Below are 17,407 nucleotides of genomic sequence, written 5' to 3' on the forward strand. Positions count from 1 at the left end.
CCATTTTTAAATGTCCGCTAGTGCGGACTCCGTGCCATGCGGCACGGACTAGGTAGTTTCACGAGGAGTAACGGTAGTTTGGAATAGGAAGCCTAGTCCGAACTACCTAGTCCGTGCCACGTGTAGCCGCGTGGCATGGAGTCCGCACTAGCGGACATTTAAAAATGGCGGCGCCCGGCGAGATGCAAATGAAGCCTGGGAAATTCAAATTCCGGGCTTCATTTGCAACTCTGGTTGCCTACATTACCACCCTAGTTCAAACTAGGGTGGTAGTGTAGACATATCCTATGCACAGTTCAACTCCTGCTTTATTTTCAATGCTGAAAAAGCTATTTTTGCATCAAAAACATAAAGAAATCAAAAGCTGACCAATTGTTCAAAACCAGCCCCCCCCTCCCCTTCATCTTTTTTTGCTCAAAACTAGATTCAAGTTTCCTGGTAATGTACAATTTGTAAAAATGAATCTATTTTTGAATTCATAATAAAATATTTAAATGGATGAGTTTTCAATCATTTTTACATTTAATTTTAGTTAATCTATTTAAAAGCCTTTCATTATAGAACAACAACATGGGGCACAGATGACACCTGTAACTGTTTTCTGCACAGCGGGTCATTTTCATTTTTTCCTGAATTTCAGACAGGTTCTTGCAAGGAATAGGAAAGCTCTGAGTGTTTACAGACAGGTGCGTGGTTTGCTTTCTGAATAGCTCATGAAGCAGGCCAGGATGACTGTGTTTGATGAATTAGACAAGAGTTGCTTTGTGGGGTAATATGTTATTTAAAATTGAACCCCCACCCCCCCGTATGCTGTATATTCAGCCCATGGCAGTGGCATTGAGTCACACTTACTTGCTGCACCCCATATGGCTTAAGGAATGTTGGACTTGATCCTGCATTCCTACTAAACCTCATATTTACACTGGTTTCAGCAGGGTCAAGGACATGACTTTTAGGTGCATAAGGACAATTGTTACGTAGCTCTAATCTGCCTGGTGACAGGGATGACAGATACAAAACATTCCAGATAGAAACACAGGAGCAGACCTACTAGCTGAGGCACAGTTTCCTGCAAAGTCCTTTTCTTGGGTTTGCTTTCTACAGAGCCAAAATGCCACAAGTGAGAAATGGTTTCATTTAAAATATTCATTTTCACTGTACCTAACTATTGCATGAATACATTCTGCAGACCCATTGTGAAATGATATTAGTTTATTTATTTAACATATTTTTACCCCACCTCTCTACTTAAAATATTCGAGGCGGCTTACAAAATTTTTAAAAACATAATACATAAATATATATATAAAGTAAAATATAGGCCCCCCAAAGGGGGAGGTACAAAACCTGCTAAAACACCTCAAGAGGAGGGACACACACCGTGTCACTACACTTCAGATGTTTCAAAATAAACATGTCAATTCAGAAATGGTGTTAGGCTGACTGGCAGCTGGTTAGTCTGCCCAGAGAAAATAAGCACAGGCTGGACCTCCCTGGTCCAGCACCCTCAGGACCTGACCTGTCCCAAATCAGGGATTTTTCCAGACCAGGAGTGATTATTTCTGGACCCCCTACTGCCAACCCGCTTCAGCCCTGTCCCAAATGCTGCCCTCCCAGCTGGCTTCCCCCTCTTACTGCCCTTGCTGCCCTGTCAGTCCCTGCTGACCTACCGGGTAGCCCCGCCACCTCTGCACACCAGGCTCCTGCTGTTGCACCCAGATCCTGCTGCTGCACCAGGCAGCCCTACTTCTTCTGCTTGACAGGCTCCCACGGTTAGGACTGAAAATGTTATTCTTTTTTATATTTGTATTTTAGGTTTAGTAACGTAGTAATGTAAGGTAATACATATAATCATATTTAATACTGTAGTAAGTTAAATCCTTTAGTTAAGTATATATCTCCTATATTTCCTTGTTCTAAAGTTTAATAAGTAAAGAGACAGCCCTGCTACCTGTGTGCGCACTGCACTCCTACTGCTGTGTTTAGGGTTCCTGCAGCCCTGGTGGAAATCCCACTGCCACACATGGGGCTGCTTCTGCTCTGCCATGAGGCCCTGCTGCCCTGCCAGTTTGTAGAGCACCCGGGTGCTAGCCTTCCACTGGGACTCTCTGGTCTTGGAACATCCGGGACCAGAGAGTCCCGGTTAAGAGAGTTTCAACCTGTACAGCAGAACCTCAGAATTATGAACACAAGAGTTATGAACTGGCCAGTTACCCACCACACACCTCATTTGGAACTGGAAGTACGCAATCAGGCAGAAGCAGAGACCAAAAGAAAAAACCTAGTAAGTTACACATAAAGTACTAAAAAACCACAGGGAAGGCAGTATTTTTCTTCATAATAAAGTTTCAAAACTATATTAAGTTAAGGTTCAGTTGGAAACTTTTGAAAGAACAGTCATAATGTTTTGTTCAGAGTTACGAACACTCTCTGCTCCCAAGGTGTTTGTAATTCTTGATGCTTACTGTAGTTAGGTTTGAGATGTTTGCTCTTCAGAGGCTGGATCTTGCTCTGTCCCTGGTCCAGCACTTCAGTGTATGATGAATTTAAGTCCAGTCCACTTGAAATCAATGGTACTATTAATATACTTAAAAATTCAGCATGTGCCTTTCTGAACTGGAGTCAGACTATCCAGGACCTCACAGGAAGAAGGCCCAGAGCTACTGAACCTCAGGTTGAGTACACTGTAATCATTGCAGAGAAAACCACTGGCTACACGGGGATGACTTCATTCCTCTTCTAGTTTATCTTCAGAATGACACTGGATTCGTTTTACACATGCTATTTATTCTGTTCTGTAACCCTACAATGACTCCTGTATCCAGCTGTGCAGGGAATAAGACTGCTTGTGAGATGCAGGTTTAAGGATTAAAAATACCCTAAACAAAGTTAAGGAAAATTCAAGAATAAAACTATCCTAGTACTGTATAAGCATAAAATGGCAGCATGACTGAATAAAGCTTATCATCAGTCATTTGGCACAAAGCAAAATGCCACACAGAATGTCCTTTTCTTTGTTTATAATCAACTTAGCTACATTTCTAAACAAAGTAGTCTTGCTGGTTTCATTATCAGAGAAGTAATACAGAGAAATTGCAATAAATTTAAATTTGGCACTGGTTTTAGTTCAGAATCCATGAATTGTCAGCTGTTATTTTGTTATAATTTTAAAGAGTGGATCCATAAAATTGACAGGAAACATTTGGTAACAATTATTTGTTGATTTACATTTAGACCTTTTACTGAACTTTACAAGGACATTGGCTTTCATAACACTCAGATCGTGTATCTTAGTGAAAGAGGTGCTTTGCTCCACTGATGGTACATTGTGTACATTTACTTGTGTGCAAGTCATTTACTTCTTACATTCAAGTCTGATTTTATTAATAGAAATGTTAGTAGTTGTGAACTGTATGCTTTCTAAAACTCTACTCCTACAAATAATTCTAAAAATAACATACACTTTTTTCATATTTATAGTATGAGTATCTGATATTTGCCTTCCCAGCTTAAAGTAAATACAGGGGTAGAAGAGAGTTAGTTCATTGTTTATAAAATGTGCTGATTGACACACTAGTAAAGTATTTGCTTTTGGCTTAAACAATAGAATGATATTTATCAAACTGACCATTTAGTGATCTGCTGTTATGAATAACTTTTCTTCTCCACATGTCTGACTTCTCTCTTTGTCTTAACCTTGTAACCTTCTCCCTGCTTTAAAGAAAAGGCATACACATTAACACGTATGCAGAAAGTGTTTGGAATTACAGAACTGCTTCCAAACAGGTCCCATGTAGCATAAGAGGATAAGTAAAAAGCAGTTAAATCACATCAACATTTCATTTCAAAGTTATTCTCAATTCACAGAATTAACCACTCTGCAAAAGCAGGCTTGAAATATAATCTACAAGTAGAAAACACAGGTTCACATTTTCAAAATAGACATTGATTTTGGATGCTTCTATTGTTGGTACCAATCTTGAAATATGTAGAGTTGAGTGCCCCATTGACTTTAACTATATTTATGGATGCTCAACATCTCTGAAAAAATCAGACCCATAGGCATCCTATTTGGGCACTTAAAATTAGCAGCCATTTCTGAAAATGTAAACCATAGCTATGATGATGTCTCATAACAACTGTGCTTTAAACTGAATAGGTTAGTAAGGGATGGGAGGAAGAACAGCCAACAAAAACCCACCAAAACAGAGCAGCAGGAAGAAAGCTAAGGAAACCGACAAGCGGTGCATGTACGATTTTGGCATGAGTATTTTTTATTAAAAGTCACAGACAGAAATGGGCAATAAACACAAACGATGGAAATGTACCTACAGCAATACAGTTTTCAGTACGTCAGTGCAGCAGCTTTTAAATTGCATAGTAAATTTGAATGGAAGCCTGAGCCTTGCCACACAGGGCTGAAGCCCAAGCGAGAGCCCTGCTGCCTGGGGTGGATGCCAGAGCCCCACCTAGAGTGACCACTCATACCAATATAAGAAGCTTTGTTTTACATTTGTAACTATATTCTTGCCAGCCCCTGAAAAAAATGTCTCCTGATTTATTTCACATGCTCTCTGGTCATACTAACCCTGACACCCGGGGCTGAAGCTGAAGTCTGAGAGGGATGGAAGTTGAAGCAGTAACAGACCTGGACATCCCTTGAAATCACAGAATCTGTGATTTTCATGACAGAATTGTAGCCTAAGTCACAGAGTCTTGCCTTTTAAAACTGCAGCCAGTGTCATATATACTTCCCAAATGCTTTGTGTTTCGGTTAAGCTGTAGAGCAACGTACCTTTGTACCTATACTAAGCTGCATAGTGTGGAAATTGTTCCAACCTTCTTCTTTGCATGTGTTGAACCTGTCAGAAACGTGATGCATGTTCTGTTAAAGAATGTTATATGAATTCTATGTTGGGTACCAGTAGGGTAAAAACCAGTTCATGACTGTAGGGCCTATCAGAAATACTGACATCTAGAATTAGGGTGACCAGATGTTCCATTTTTAAAGGGACAGCCCTGTATTTAAGCCCTCCGGCTGGTGTCCTTCCTTTTTCTTAAAAAATGGGCAAATTGTCCCATATTTTCTCTCTCTCCCCTCCTGTCAGTACTGGTGGGTCCTACTGCAGGCTGGTTCCTTGCTCCCTAGTTGCCCATCTACTAGTGGCGAGTGTTGAGGATCCAGGGGCTAACAATGGGTGTAGGTGTGCAAGGCTGGTGATCAGGCAAAACTGCAGCATGCAGGGCCAGCCATGCCCCTGCTGGCCCCTCAGGCTGTGTCCAGACTCAGGGGTTTTTTCGGGAAAAGTAGCCTTTTCCCGAAAAAACTTCCCCTGCGTCCAGACTCAAGCTGCGTTCATTCGAAATAATTTCGAAAGAACGCGGCTTTTCTTTCGATGGCGGTAAACCTCGTTTCACGAGGAAGAACGCCTTCTTTCGAAAGTTCCTCTTTCGAAAGAAGGCGTTCTTCAATGTAAATAGGGCTTCCTCGAAAGAGAGCATCCAGACTCGCTGGGTGCTCTCTTTCGAAAAAGCGGATTGCTCTTTCGAAAGATCCGCCTGCAGTCTAGACGCGATCTTTCGAAAGAGCCTCTTTCGAAAGAAGCCTGCAGTCTAGACATAGCCTCAGAGTGGTCCCTGTGGTGTGCTAGCTCTTGGCCAATAGGGCCCCCCTCATCCTCTGGTTGCTTGCTGTGATGGCTGGTTACATGTCACCCTTTGGGCCAAGTCATCCCTACCTCCATCCCCTGTGGCTGGAAGCAGCTCCTGTCCCTTCCCTCTTGTTGAAAAGGCTGCGGATGGCCATGTTCTGGTGTGTAACCTCACAGAAATTGGGGTGAGGGTCTGTGACTCTGTGTGTACCCCAATGTTGCCTTGAGAAGATACAGCACCAGGTACCAGAAGAGGCAGGCACGGAGTGTGGAAAGCACTGGGCAGGAAGGGTTGGGTCAAGTCAGTCCACCATCCCATCCTCATGGAACACAGGAGTGAGTGTGAGAGAGAGACTTCTCCTCATGCAAACCTTAAAGATAAGAAGGGAAACGAAAAGACCCCAGCTACGCAGCATTTCTTTTTAGCGGGTGATCAGTCAATTTGATGTCAATTTGAATGCTTGTACTGCATAGCTCTGACTGATTGCCACTGAATTAACTTGAATACAAGTAATTTTACTGGGAGTCCCGTATTCAGGATAGGGAAGTATGGTTGGCCTACCCAGAATGTTATTGAATACAGGGTACAAAATGCTAGGGAAGGTTGGGATTGAAGTCTTTGTATTCGGAAAAACAGGGATGAAGCTAGATTAGAAAAAGAGAGTTAAGGTGTGTACCTTGTACTTGGCTAGAAACAAGGAGACGATAAAGATAAATCAAAATAAGTCCATACTGTAGGACAGACACAAATGAAAACCAAACAGTAACCACTGCAAGCTTGTTCCCCAAAAATGGTGTCTTCTTTGTATTTATCGATTTATCTGTGTTTAATTAACTGATTGATTGAGCCAAATTATCTGATGTCTTGTCATCTGATAATCAAATCAAAGCCCTAAGAAGACCTAAAGCTGAAGCTATTCTACATTAATTAAAAATAACTCCAATATTTATTTTAAAATAAATACCCTGATAATAGTGGGCCTATTTCACACTGGAGTAAGTGTTTGTTGTGAGGGACATTAGCGGTAAGGGTAAGTTTTCTCAGATATATATGTAGAGGCAGTGGAACTGGCTCTTGCAAGAGGCTGCAAGGGGCAGTTGCCACCGGCCTGGCAATTCAAACGGACCCAGGGATCCCAGCTGCCACTGTCCTGGGCCCTTTAATTCATTGTTGGAGGGTAGCACTAAGGGCTGGGGGGAGGATATTCTCTGGCCTGTGATGACTGCTTAGGGGCTGGCTTGGTGCACTCTGGGTGATGCTCAGTGCTTGTGGCTCCTGACCCCACCCCTTCCACCTGAGGCCCCGCCTTTTCCAGAAGTGTGGAACCAGGCCTCCCACACATTACCTAGGGGCCCACAGAGGCTGTCAGCACCCCTGCGTGAAGTCATATTATCCTTCTGTTCTCCAGAGAGGCTAGTCCTGAGTAAGGACTTTGGGATCTGGCCTGATGTTCTCTCTGCCACACTGCCAAAATCCAAACATTTTCATGTCAGGCTGAATCCTGAAACCTCTTAGTCACATGAGCTGTGCCACTGCAGGATCAGGGCCCCTGCTCACTACAGACAGACAGACAGAGAGAGTGTGTGTGTGTGTGTGTGTGTGTGTGCGTGCGTGCGTGCGTGTGTGGTTTTTTCCCCCGGTTAAGGATACTAGAAAACAACCAAAATACACATATGAAACTATTTATTGTTTCATACATGAATTCAGGCCCACTAGCTGTTTTATACAAACACACCCTGTTATCTTTGTGTGAAAAGGATGTTTGCTGTTAGCACAATGAAAACATCTTTCTGAAAATGAACCCTCTCAGGGTTCAATGGTAAAACCTTGCCCTTCATCCAGATGCACAGCTTGTCAACAATGCAAGAACTTCACTTTGCCAAGGCTTGATGTTAAATTGCAAACCTCAAGCCCGTTAGTAGCATTTTCTAGATAGTAAGCACAACCCTCCTCTACTGTTATTCCTGATAGCATCTTTTCATTACCATTTCACCCGCTTTTCTCTCATGTGGGATAACAACACGTCTTATTACTTTCCGTGTGACCTGTAGGAAGCAACATATGGAAAGTTTTTCTTTTTTCTTTCCTGATTCCCAGAGGAGAAACTGATAAGAAGTTACTTGAATACAAAGACTCGGAACAGCAAAACTGCAATTCATTATTACTTTTCTTGTGATGATGTTGCCTTCTTCATCGGTAAACTGCTCTTCTGTTACTGATTCACCAGGAATGTTTTTTGCTTCCTCACCCTAAAGAATGTGTTATAAGATTAGCAACAGAACCTATATTTTTGCAATGCCCATACATTTGTTTCCACACCACTCCAAGCAACAAACACATGCTAGGTTGGATTTTAAATGACAAAATATGTTCAAATGGATTTATCTCACATGAATAATGTAAAAGGCTTTCTGTATAAATGTGCTAATAGCAGTATTTTAGTACATAAAAGGTGTCCTTAAACCATTTACTGAGTTTCTAACTTATTGGAAGCATCAAATTTTTGGATGCATCAAATTTTTGGAGCAACAAGTAATCCTTCTGTAATGTTAGAATACTTTTTTCTGATTCATATTCAATGGAAGCAGGAGTTCACACTGGTGTAGTCTCTCTAAATAAACATCCATTAGCAAGCAGCTCTTAAAAGCATAAATGCCAACCATTTATGTACAGGAATTCCGAAAGTAAAGTACTGGGAGTGGAGTTTGGGATTTTAAAAGAAAAATGTATCCAGTATACCCAAACTGCTTAGAAGTTCACAAGAAGGAACTTAAACCTTGACTAATGCTCTGAAGGTCAGCAAACGTGGACTCTCTCAGGCCACAGGGCACAACTGTGTTCCCAAGCAAAGGCTACTCACTCTGTCATGCTAGCCCTTTCTCACTGATTAGTGAAAACTTCTTGTGCAAGAGCACGTTCACACTACAAAAGCGCATTGCAAAAGTGAGAGAGTGTCCAGACTGCATGGACACTCTCGAAAGAAATCTCTGATTCCTATTCACAGAATAGCCACCAGAGCACCTGTGCTTTTGTGGATTGGCTCTTTTTGTGCAAAACCCCCATTGTCCGTCTACACACACCTTTTTGCGCAAGAACTCTTGAGCAAAAAGGAATTATTCCTCGTAGAAAGAGAAATTCCTACACCGCAAAAACTCTTCTGTTCTTCTGATTTACTGTAAATTTACTTACACAAAAACATGCTTCAGGTGCAGACACTCCGCGGGTTTTTGTGCAAAAATGGCTGTTTTTGCACAAAAGCCTTGTAGTGTAGATGTAGCCAGAAACTCCTCAGCTGACCCCAGGCTTCTCTCGCTGCTGCCACTTTGAAACACTGGGTGCATCCTGACGTCTGGCTCCCCACAGTGTTTCAAAAGGCAGCGCTGCATAGAGCCCGGGCTCAATGGGGGAGTCCCCAGCTGATCCTGGGCTCCACATGGCACTGCCACTTTGAAAGACTGCATGCAGCCTGGGGACACCCCAGATGGCCCTGGGCTGCATGCACTGTTTCAAAGTGGCAGCAGTGTGTGGAGCTCAGGGTCTGGCCCCAGGCTCCATGCTGTGCTGCAGTTTTGAAGTATCCCCTCTTCTGTCCCTCTCCCCCGCTGCATCTATATGACAGATAAGCATTTGTGAGTCGGCCAGTCGACTAGTCATTCACACTCCTACTATAACAGTCTCCCTACATTAAGTCTGGCTAAGTAACTAAGCAGCCACATTCTGCATTGGCGGAAGTTTCCAGATGGGCTGTTGGCAGAGCTCCATGCAGAGCGCACTACTGTGATCCAGTTTCACTGTGACTGTGGTGAGGCTCTAATGACAGGTAAGAAATCAAAAAACTGGCTGAGGCCAAGATTACAAGCTGCACATTGAAGTGAGAAAGGACAAAATGGGAGTCTCAACAGGGCAAATACACATCTTAGGGTATGTCTACACTGTCACCCTCGTTCGAACTAGTGTGGCTAATGTAGGCATTCGAAGTTGCAAATGAAGCCCGGGATTTAAATATCCTGGGCTTCATTTGCATCTTGCCAGGCACCGCCATTTTTAAATCTCCCTTAGTGCGGACTCCATGCCCGCGGCTACACGCGGCACAAAGTAGGTACAGGCAGTCCCCGGGTTACGTACAAGATAGGGACTGTAGGTTTGTTCTTAAGTTGAATTTGTATGTAAGTCGGAACTGGTACATATTGTAGGGGAAACTCTAGCCAAACATTTCTCCAGAGCTCAGTTTTATTCTCCCACACCTCACTTCCCTCAGTCCTTTATTCTCAAGCTGAGGTGTCTACAGAGAAAAGCCGCTCCGCGTCTCCCTGGTCTGCTGGGGGGCGCGCCGCTAGCTTTGCATCTCCCTGGTCTGCTGAGGGGAAGCAGCTAGTGCGGGGTTGCCTCACCCCGTTTGTAAGTAGGGATCCGATGTAAGTCGGATCCATGTAACCCGGGGACTTCCTGTAGTTTGAATTAGGCTCTCCAATTCGAACTACCGTTACTCCTCGTAAGTCCGCACTAACGGGGATTTAAAAATGGCGGCGCCCGGCAAAATACAAATGAAGCCCGGGATATTTAAATCCTGGGCTTCATTTGCAACTTCGAATGCCTATATTAGCCACCCTAGTTCGAACTAGGGTGGCAGTGTAGACATACCCTTACTGATTCTTATATTTGCTTTGGTTACCTTTCTTCCCCTGCCCTTAGGAAAGATAACAGAAGTGACTTTTTAAGCAGGATGACATAGCTAGGAGTGCTGTCTGCTGTGCCAATGGTCATGAAGCTTGGAGGTTGCAAACAGTTTGACAAACACTTTGTGAACTCAAATTTATGGTGTTTCCCAGCCAGTGTGTGAAATACAGGGTCAACAATACCTTTAAGTTTCAATATTTGAATCAGAGAAGAAGCCAGCGGGGGATTGGGGTATGATCTATTATGCTAGACACTTTAGCAACTGTTATGTGGGCCAACACATTTATAAAAACATGCCCTCTATTTCATTGTAAAGTAATTAACATCCCTAACAAAAAGCAATGTGGCCCAGGGAAATAGAGACTTAGGAGATACAAGCTGTAGTCTTAACTCCTGCGGTCACTTGCTATATGACCTAGGGCAAGTCAATTTTTTCTGCGTGCCTCTGTTTCCTTCCCTTCCCCCATCCTTTGTCAGGTCTGTTTAGAACATAGGTAATGTTAATGGAGTTGTGTTGGTCCCAGCAACACAAAGAGGGTGAGGTATCTTTTATTGGACTATGGGCGAGAGAGAGAAACTGTCATGCTTACACAGAGCTCTCATCTGAAGAACAAAGCTTGTCTCTCTCCTCAACAGATATTTGTCCCAGTAAAAGATATCACCTCACCCACCTTGTCTCTCTTTTAGACTGCATGCATTTTCTGCTGAGAGCTGTCTCCTTAGTGTGTGTGTACAATGGTAAGTTCAATGGGATCCTAATCTTGACTAGGACCTCTTGGCAGTACCCTAATACAAATAATGAATAATAATATCACCATGACTGCTGCCATAAAGAGTGTGGCTGATAGAAAAGATAATCAACACACAATGTCACAGGCATGCCCAGCTGCTCTCATTTTGCTTTTCTACTTATTTCCTTTCTTACTGCATGAACAGGTGGGGATTTTGTCAGTATGTCTGGATTTTTTATATATATATAAATAAGATCAACTATAATCAAATTTGAAACACAACATATTAGTAAACTGGAAGACATTTACTATAAGATAATTCAGCTTCATACATGTATCTGACGTAGTGGGTCTTTGCCCATGAAAGCTTATGCTCCAATACATCTGTTAGTCTATAAGGTGCCAGAGGACTCCTTGTCAGCTTCAAAGGTATCTTGACTTTTAATTAGTTTTATGCTCCTTTAAGCATAGTTCAATGATAAACGGAGTGAATGCCATGTAAGTGAGAGTTGATGAAACTTAGCTCACAGATTTTTCTTGCTCAGGGGTAGTTAAAGCAAATTACATTATGGGTCACAGTAGATAAGTGAATTGCACTGAATTTTCTAACCCTGTGTAGGTGTTACGGACAGTACTAGAAAAACTTGCCCACTGGCAGTGTTACTAGCTGTTATAATGAGCATAAAACACACTGGATTAGACCAGAACGTCAAACAAACCCACTACAACGGCTGCTTTTTCCCTGGGGAATACACCACTGGTGCATCCACAGCAGAAGTGAAGAATAGAGTCCTCCTGCTGCAACATGTTTGTTTAAGCTGTATTTTACCCATGACTGCTTTAAATCACTCTCACAACAGAGAAAGCTTTAGAAAAGCAGGAAGAAAAACTTCATATTATATGTCCATGATTAATGGAAGCTCAGTTATATCCTGGAGATTGTACTGAACAAATCTGTGGTTCACGTGCCCAGTGCCTGAATGCACGAAAGGGACTGCTAGCTGGCTTTTAAACTGGACCTTTGTTACCAGGCTCACTGGCATGCCATCTCTGTAAGGCCAGCTGGCATACTCCTTGATGCTCTCCAGGGTATCAGACCCAGCAAGCAGCTTTTTTGTTTTCTTTTTAAGTCTTCCAACCAGCCACACTGATTTTCTGAACTTTTATTTACAAATTGTGTGCATTCTCAGGGACTGCCAACTAATCGGGACTATAAAGTCAACGCTGTAGTAATGTGCCAAAGGTTGCTTGGTTCTGGAGAGCTCTGGTTTTCTTTTGTTTGCTGTTAGATGGATAATGGTTCATTTTGCTCCTATTTTATCTGTTATTTTTAATGGCAGGGAAAGAGCGTGTAGCTGAATCTCTGTGACCCACAAGAGTAAAATGAAGGATAAAAGTAGAAGAAATAGGCAAAGTTTAAAAAGATCCTTCAAATATTTCTTTGCAAAAGGCTGGGACAGATGACTCCATAGCAGCAGCCTGTGTCCTGTTCTCCCATAAACTAAACCCATCAAGAGCACCTAATCCTTTCAGTCTCCAGCTTCACATTCTTGCAGTTCTTAAGCAGAACCTGTATCTTGTGGTCCCATGTTGATGTGGGTGTATCATAAGAAACAAGTATCTCATTAAGATAATTTTCATTGGCAGGTTCTTCCAAATTTGGCAGACTTCTTTAATCTGATTCTACAGATCTGTCAGCTATGCTGTGAGCTATACAACTGCTCACAGAGGTACTGCTAAAGCTATCTATAGGAAAGAGACCTGGTAAACTTAAGTGCAGAGCTGAAAAGAAGAAATGCCCCTACTGGGGCAGCAGAAAGTAGTTTGATATTGAGGACTTGGTGATGCAGAAAATAGCTCTAGCTATACACTGTGGCTATGTCTAGATTGGCCAGTTTTTCCGGAAAATCAGCTGCTTTTCCGAAAAAACTTGTCAGCTGTCTACACTGGCTGCTTGAATTTCCGCAAAAGCACTGACTTCCTACTGTAAGAAATCAGTGCTTCTTGCGGAAATACTATTCTGCTCCTGTTCAGGCAAAAGTCCCTTTTGCGCAAAGCTTTTGCGCAAAAGGGCCAGTGTAGACAGCTCAGATTTGTTTTGCGCAAAAAAGCCCCAATTGTGAAAATGGCGATTGGGGCTTTTTTGCAGAAAAGTGCGTCTAGATTGGCACGGATGCTTTTCCGCAAAAAGTGCTTTTGCGGAAAAGCATCCATGCCAATCTAGATGCTCTGTTCCAAAAATGCTTTTAACGGAAAACTTTTCGGTTAAAAGCATTTCCGGAAAATTATGCCAATCTAGACGTAGCCTGTTGGTATAATGATAAACAGTTTGTCCTAGCTATTATTCATTTACTTTATATTCAAACCTAAAAATAAGCCTCTAATTTCAATAGTTTCCAAAACACTCACATTCTTCCATCAACGGCTGAGGTTGGAGTAGAGTCACTTAAAGCACATAATTGCTATTTTATTCATAGTGGGTGAAAGTCATTCCCGGAGAAAAGGCCCTTTTGGGTACGTCTAGACTACAAGCCTCTTTCAAAAGAGTTCGTCTACACAGCCACAAGAGTTTTGAAAAAGCGATCCATTTTTTCAAAAGACAGCACCCAGGCAATCTGGAACCTCTCTTTCGAAAAAGCCCTGTTTGCGTTCAAGAATGCCTTTTTTTAAAAGAGCTCTTTCGAAAAAAGGCATTCTTTCTGGCAAAAGTAGGCTTACTGATTTCGAAAAAACTGCCACATTCTTTCGATTTAATTTCAAAAGAACGTGATGGCAGTCTAGACGCAGGTGAAGTTTTTTTGAAAAAAGGCCACTTTTTTCGAAAAAACTCCATAGTCTAGTCACACCCTGTATGACTAATGCACAAAGTAAGCCCTTGATGCATGGTTGATGTGTTGCATAGGGCCATGTGCAGTGAGGTGACATTTACCCATCTTCTTGACACCTGTAGGTTATGTTTTCATTTTCCATAAATAAGTCTCCCATGAGTAATAAGATCACATAGGAGTTGCTGGTTTTAGCTTTGTAATAAACAGCTACTCAGATCCCTTTGGCCTGCTTGAAGACTAACTCCCCTTAGAACCAAGTACCATTTTCTCACTTCACTGTCAAAAAGTAGTGAGGGAAAAAAGCCTTTGTTTCTGAGATTTTTGGAGGAAAACACAGAACACCCTCAAGAGTATCAGGAAGGAAGAAAGGAGAATCATGTGAAATTTGAAACCTAGGGAAAGCAGCATGACTGCCTATTGTACAGAGGAGGTAGAACACACCAGTATTAAGACGACAAAGGCATTTTCCTTTTCCATAAACATGTTAACAATTAGAGGCAGCTCTGTCTTTCTGGCCTTACCAATAAAATCTTACAAGAAAATCCCACAAATAGCAGAATATTGAAAATTGTTGTTTTAGATATAGATTGTTTTGGCTATGTCTATATTACAGGCAGTTACGAACGGGGTTTGCTCCACGTCTCCCTGGTCTGCTGGAGACCAGGAGACCAGGGAGATGGGGAGCAAAGCCTCTGAGGACGCCAGCAGCGGGACAGCTGCGGCACGTCTGGCCTGTCCCACTGCCCGCGTGCTCCATGGCTTTGCTCCGCGTCTCCCTGGTCTGCTGGAGTTGCGCCCCTCCCCCCCAGCAGACCAGGGAGACGCGGAGCAAAGCGGCGGAGGACCCGGGCGGTCGGTGCGTCTTGGTCCGCCGCCCGCGTCTCCCTGGTCTGCTGGGGGGGAGGGGCGCAACTAGTGCCCCCCCAGCAGACCAGGCTTTTCTCCGGACGCCTGTGGTAGAGCAGCTGGGGTGCTGTCAGTTGGTCCCGCAGCGCCGCTCTGGGCGCTACTGGACCAACCCGGCAGCACCCCAGCTGCTCTGCCCCAGGTGGCCTGATTCAGCCGCTGCTGGTCAGTTTCAGCAGCGGCTGAATCAGGACGCCTGGGGCAGAGCAGCTTGGGTGCTGCTGGGTTGGTCCAGTAGCGCCGAGGAGCAGCGCTACTGGAGCAACCCAGCAGCACCCCAGCTGCTCTGCCCCAGGCGTCCCCAAGTCAGCCGCTGCTGAAACTGACCAGCGCTGACTACAGGAAGCCCGAGGCAGAGTTGCTCTGCCCCAGGCTTCCTGGAATCAGCCGCTGATCAGTTTCAGCAGCAGCTGACTTGGGGACGCCTGGGGTTCTTAAGTTGAATCTGTATGTAAGTCGGAACTGGCGTCAGATTCAGCTTGTTGAAACTGATCAGCGGCTGATTCCAGGAAGCCTGGGGCAGAGCAACTCTGCCTCCGGCTTCGTGTAGTCAGCCGCTGGTCAGTTTCAGCAGCAGCTGAATCTGGACGCCAGTTCCGACTTGCATACAGATTCAACTTAAGAACAAACCTACAGTCCCTATCTTGTACATAACCCGGGGACTGCCTGTACAAGTTAGGGCTGTGATTCTCCTATTCTCCTAATGTGATTCTCCTATTGAGCTAGCTAGCACGAGTGTAAATAGTAGAGTAGTTGTGACAGCACAGCAGCAGCAGTGGAGGCATGACCTAGGTTTGCCAAAGAGGTATCTGCATTTGTGTCTCAGCATGGGAAATGTAGCCCTAGCTCTCAGTACTGATATGAACTTTGGCTCTGCAGACTCACAACTCGCAGGCCATCTACAGCTCGAAAATATTCAAAATTCTGCCCAGGAGTCTCGGCAGCCTGGGGGAGAAGTGTCTGTTCCCATTCCCCAAGCCCTACCCTTTCCCCCGCTGCTCCGCCCTCTCCCACCATTACACCCTGGCCCCCAAGGGACACAGCCAAGGGCGCTATTTCAGACTTAGATAGGGTGCATGCTGCAATAGCGGGGAGGGGCAAACTTAGAACAGCAGCATCAGCAGTGTTACTTAACATGCTCAGTACACGTTAAGCTCCAAACTGGAAGGGATAACAGACACTGTCTGCCCTCCCCCGTGCCACATATATCAGGTGTTCTCTGGGAGTGGGGCTGGGAGTCAGGAATGCACTTACTGCCGGCCCTGCCCCTGGGGACCATTTTAGTAACTGTGTAACTGTTAAAATTGTTGCGGCTATCCAATTACTAAAATATACAAAATCTAACATCCCTACTACAAGAACACATTGTTGACTCCTATTCAGCTTCTCATCCACTGTAATCCCCAGGTCCTTTTCTGCAGAACTGCTGCTTACCCATTCAGTCCCCAGCCTATAACAATGCTTGGGATTCTTCCATCCCAAATACGGGACTCTGCTCTTGTCCTTGTTGAACCTCATCAGATTTCTTTTGGCCCAATCCTCCAATTTGTCCAGGTCACTCTGGACCCTATCCCTGCCCTCTAACATATCTACCTCTCACCTAGCTTGGCATCATCTACAAACTTGCTGAGGGTGCAATCCATGCACTTATCCAGGTCATTCATAAAGATGTGGAGCAAAACAGGCCCCCAGAACTGATCTTTGGGGCACTCTGCTTGAAACCAACTGCCAACCAGCCACTGAGTCATTGATCACTACCTCCTGGGCCGGACAATCTAGCCAGCTTTCTATCCACCTCAGTCCATTTATCCAACCCATAGCTCTCTTCTTTAATTTTGTATCCACTATTTGATCTGAGGAAGTGGATCTGGCCCACGAAAGCTCATCACCTATTAAACCATCTTGTTAGTCTTTAAAGTGCTACACAGTCCTGTATTTTGTTTCAGCTGCACCAGACTAACACGGCTACATTTCTATCACTATTCTTTTGTTATCTTAATTACCCTGCCTCCCTCGATTTATAATCCAACCCTCTGCCCCAAAGGCAAGCTCTGTTGCAGTGAAGAGCTGGGGCTGGGGGTAGGCAGGGCATGCACTTTAAGCAGTCCTCAAGTATGAAATTCAATGGTTCAAACTTCAGGGGGTACAGACATAAGAACATAAGAATGGCCATACTGGGTCAGACCAAAGGTCCATCCAGCCCAGTACCCTGTCTGCCAACAGTGGCCAATGCCAGGTGTCCCAGAGGGAATGAATCAAACAGGTAATGATCAAGCGATCTCTCTCCTGCCATCCATCTCCACCCTCTGACAAACAGAGGCTAGGGACACCATTCCTTACCCATCCTGGCTAATAGCCATTAATGGACTTAAACTCCACAAATTTATCTAGTTTTAAACCCTGTTATAGTCCTATCCTTCAAAACCTCCTCAGGCAAGGAGTTCAACAGATTGACTATGCACTGTGTGAAGAACTTCCTTTTATTTGTTTTAAACCTTCTGCCCAATAGTTTCATTTGGTGGCCCCTAGTTCTTATCTTATGGGAACAAGTAAATAAATTTTCCTTATTCACTTTCTCCACACCACTCATGATTTTATAGACCTCTATCATAT

The 17,407-nt window shown here is 43.9% G+C and overlaps 1 protein-coding gene across 33 annotated transcripts in view; it reads right to left on the reverse strand.

Annotated features, from left to right (window-relative positions):
- Positions 1-17,407, reverse strand: part of ANK3 (ankyrin 3) — a 639,900-nt gene that overhangs the window by 2,586 nt on the left and 619,907 nt on the right. For 25 of the 33 annotated variants that reach the window (XM_089780093.1, XM_089780092.1, XM_089780086.1 and 22 more), the window contains 3 exons: positions 7,818-7,901; positions 7,638-7,697; positions 3,629-3,714 (listed from right to left, as the gene is read on the reverse strand). In XM_089780093.1, coding sequence (XP_089636219.1) covers positions 3,646-3,714; positions 7,638-7,697; positions 7,818-7,901 — 213 coding nt within the window. In that variant the 3' untranslated portion in view covers positions 3,629-3,645. Of the gene's footprint in view, positions 1-215; positions 2,826-3,628; positions 3,715-7,637; positions 7,698-7,817; positions 7,902-17,407 lie in introns of those variants that run through there. The other 8 variants (XM_089780088.1, XM_089780082.1, XM_089780090.1 and 5 more) reach the window with 6 other exon arrangements.

The sequence above is a fragment of the Pelodiscus sinensis genome, chromosome 8, assembly GCF_052426305.1.
Source record: "Pelodiscus sinensis isolate ZL-2025 chromosome 8, ASM5242630v1, whole genome shotgun sequence".
NCBI classification, from domain to species: domain Eukaryota; kingdom Metazoa; phylum Chordata; order Testudines; family Trionychidae; genus Pelodiscus; species Pelodiscus sinensis.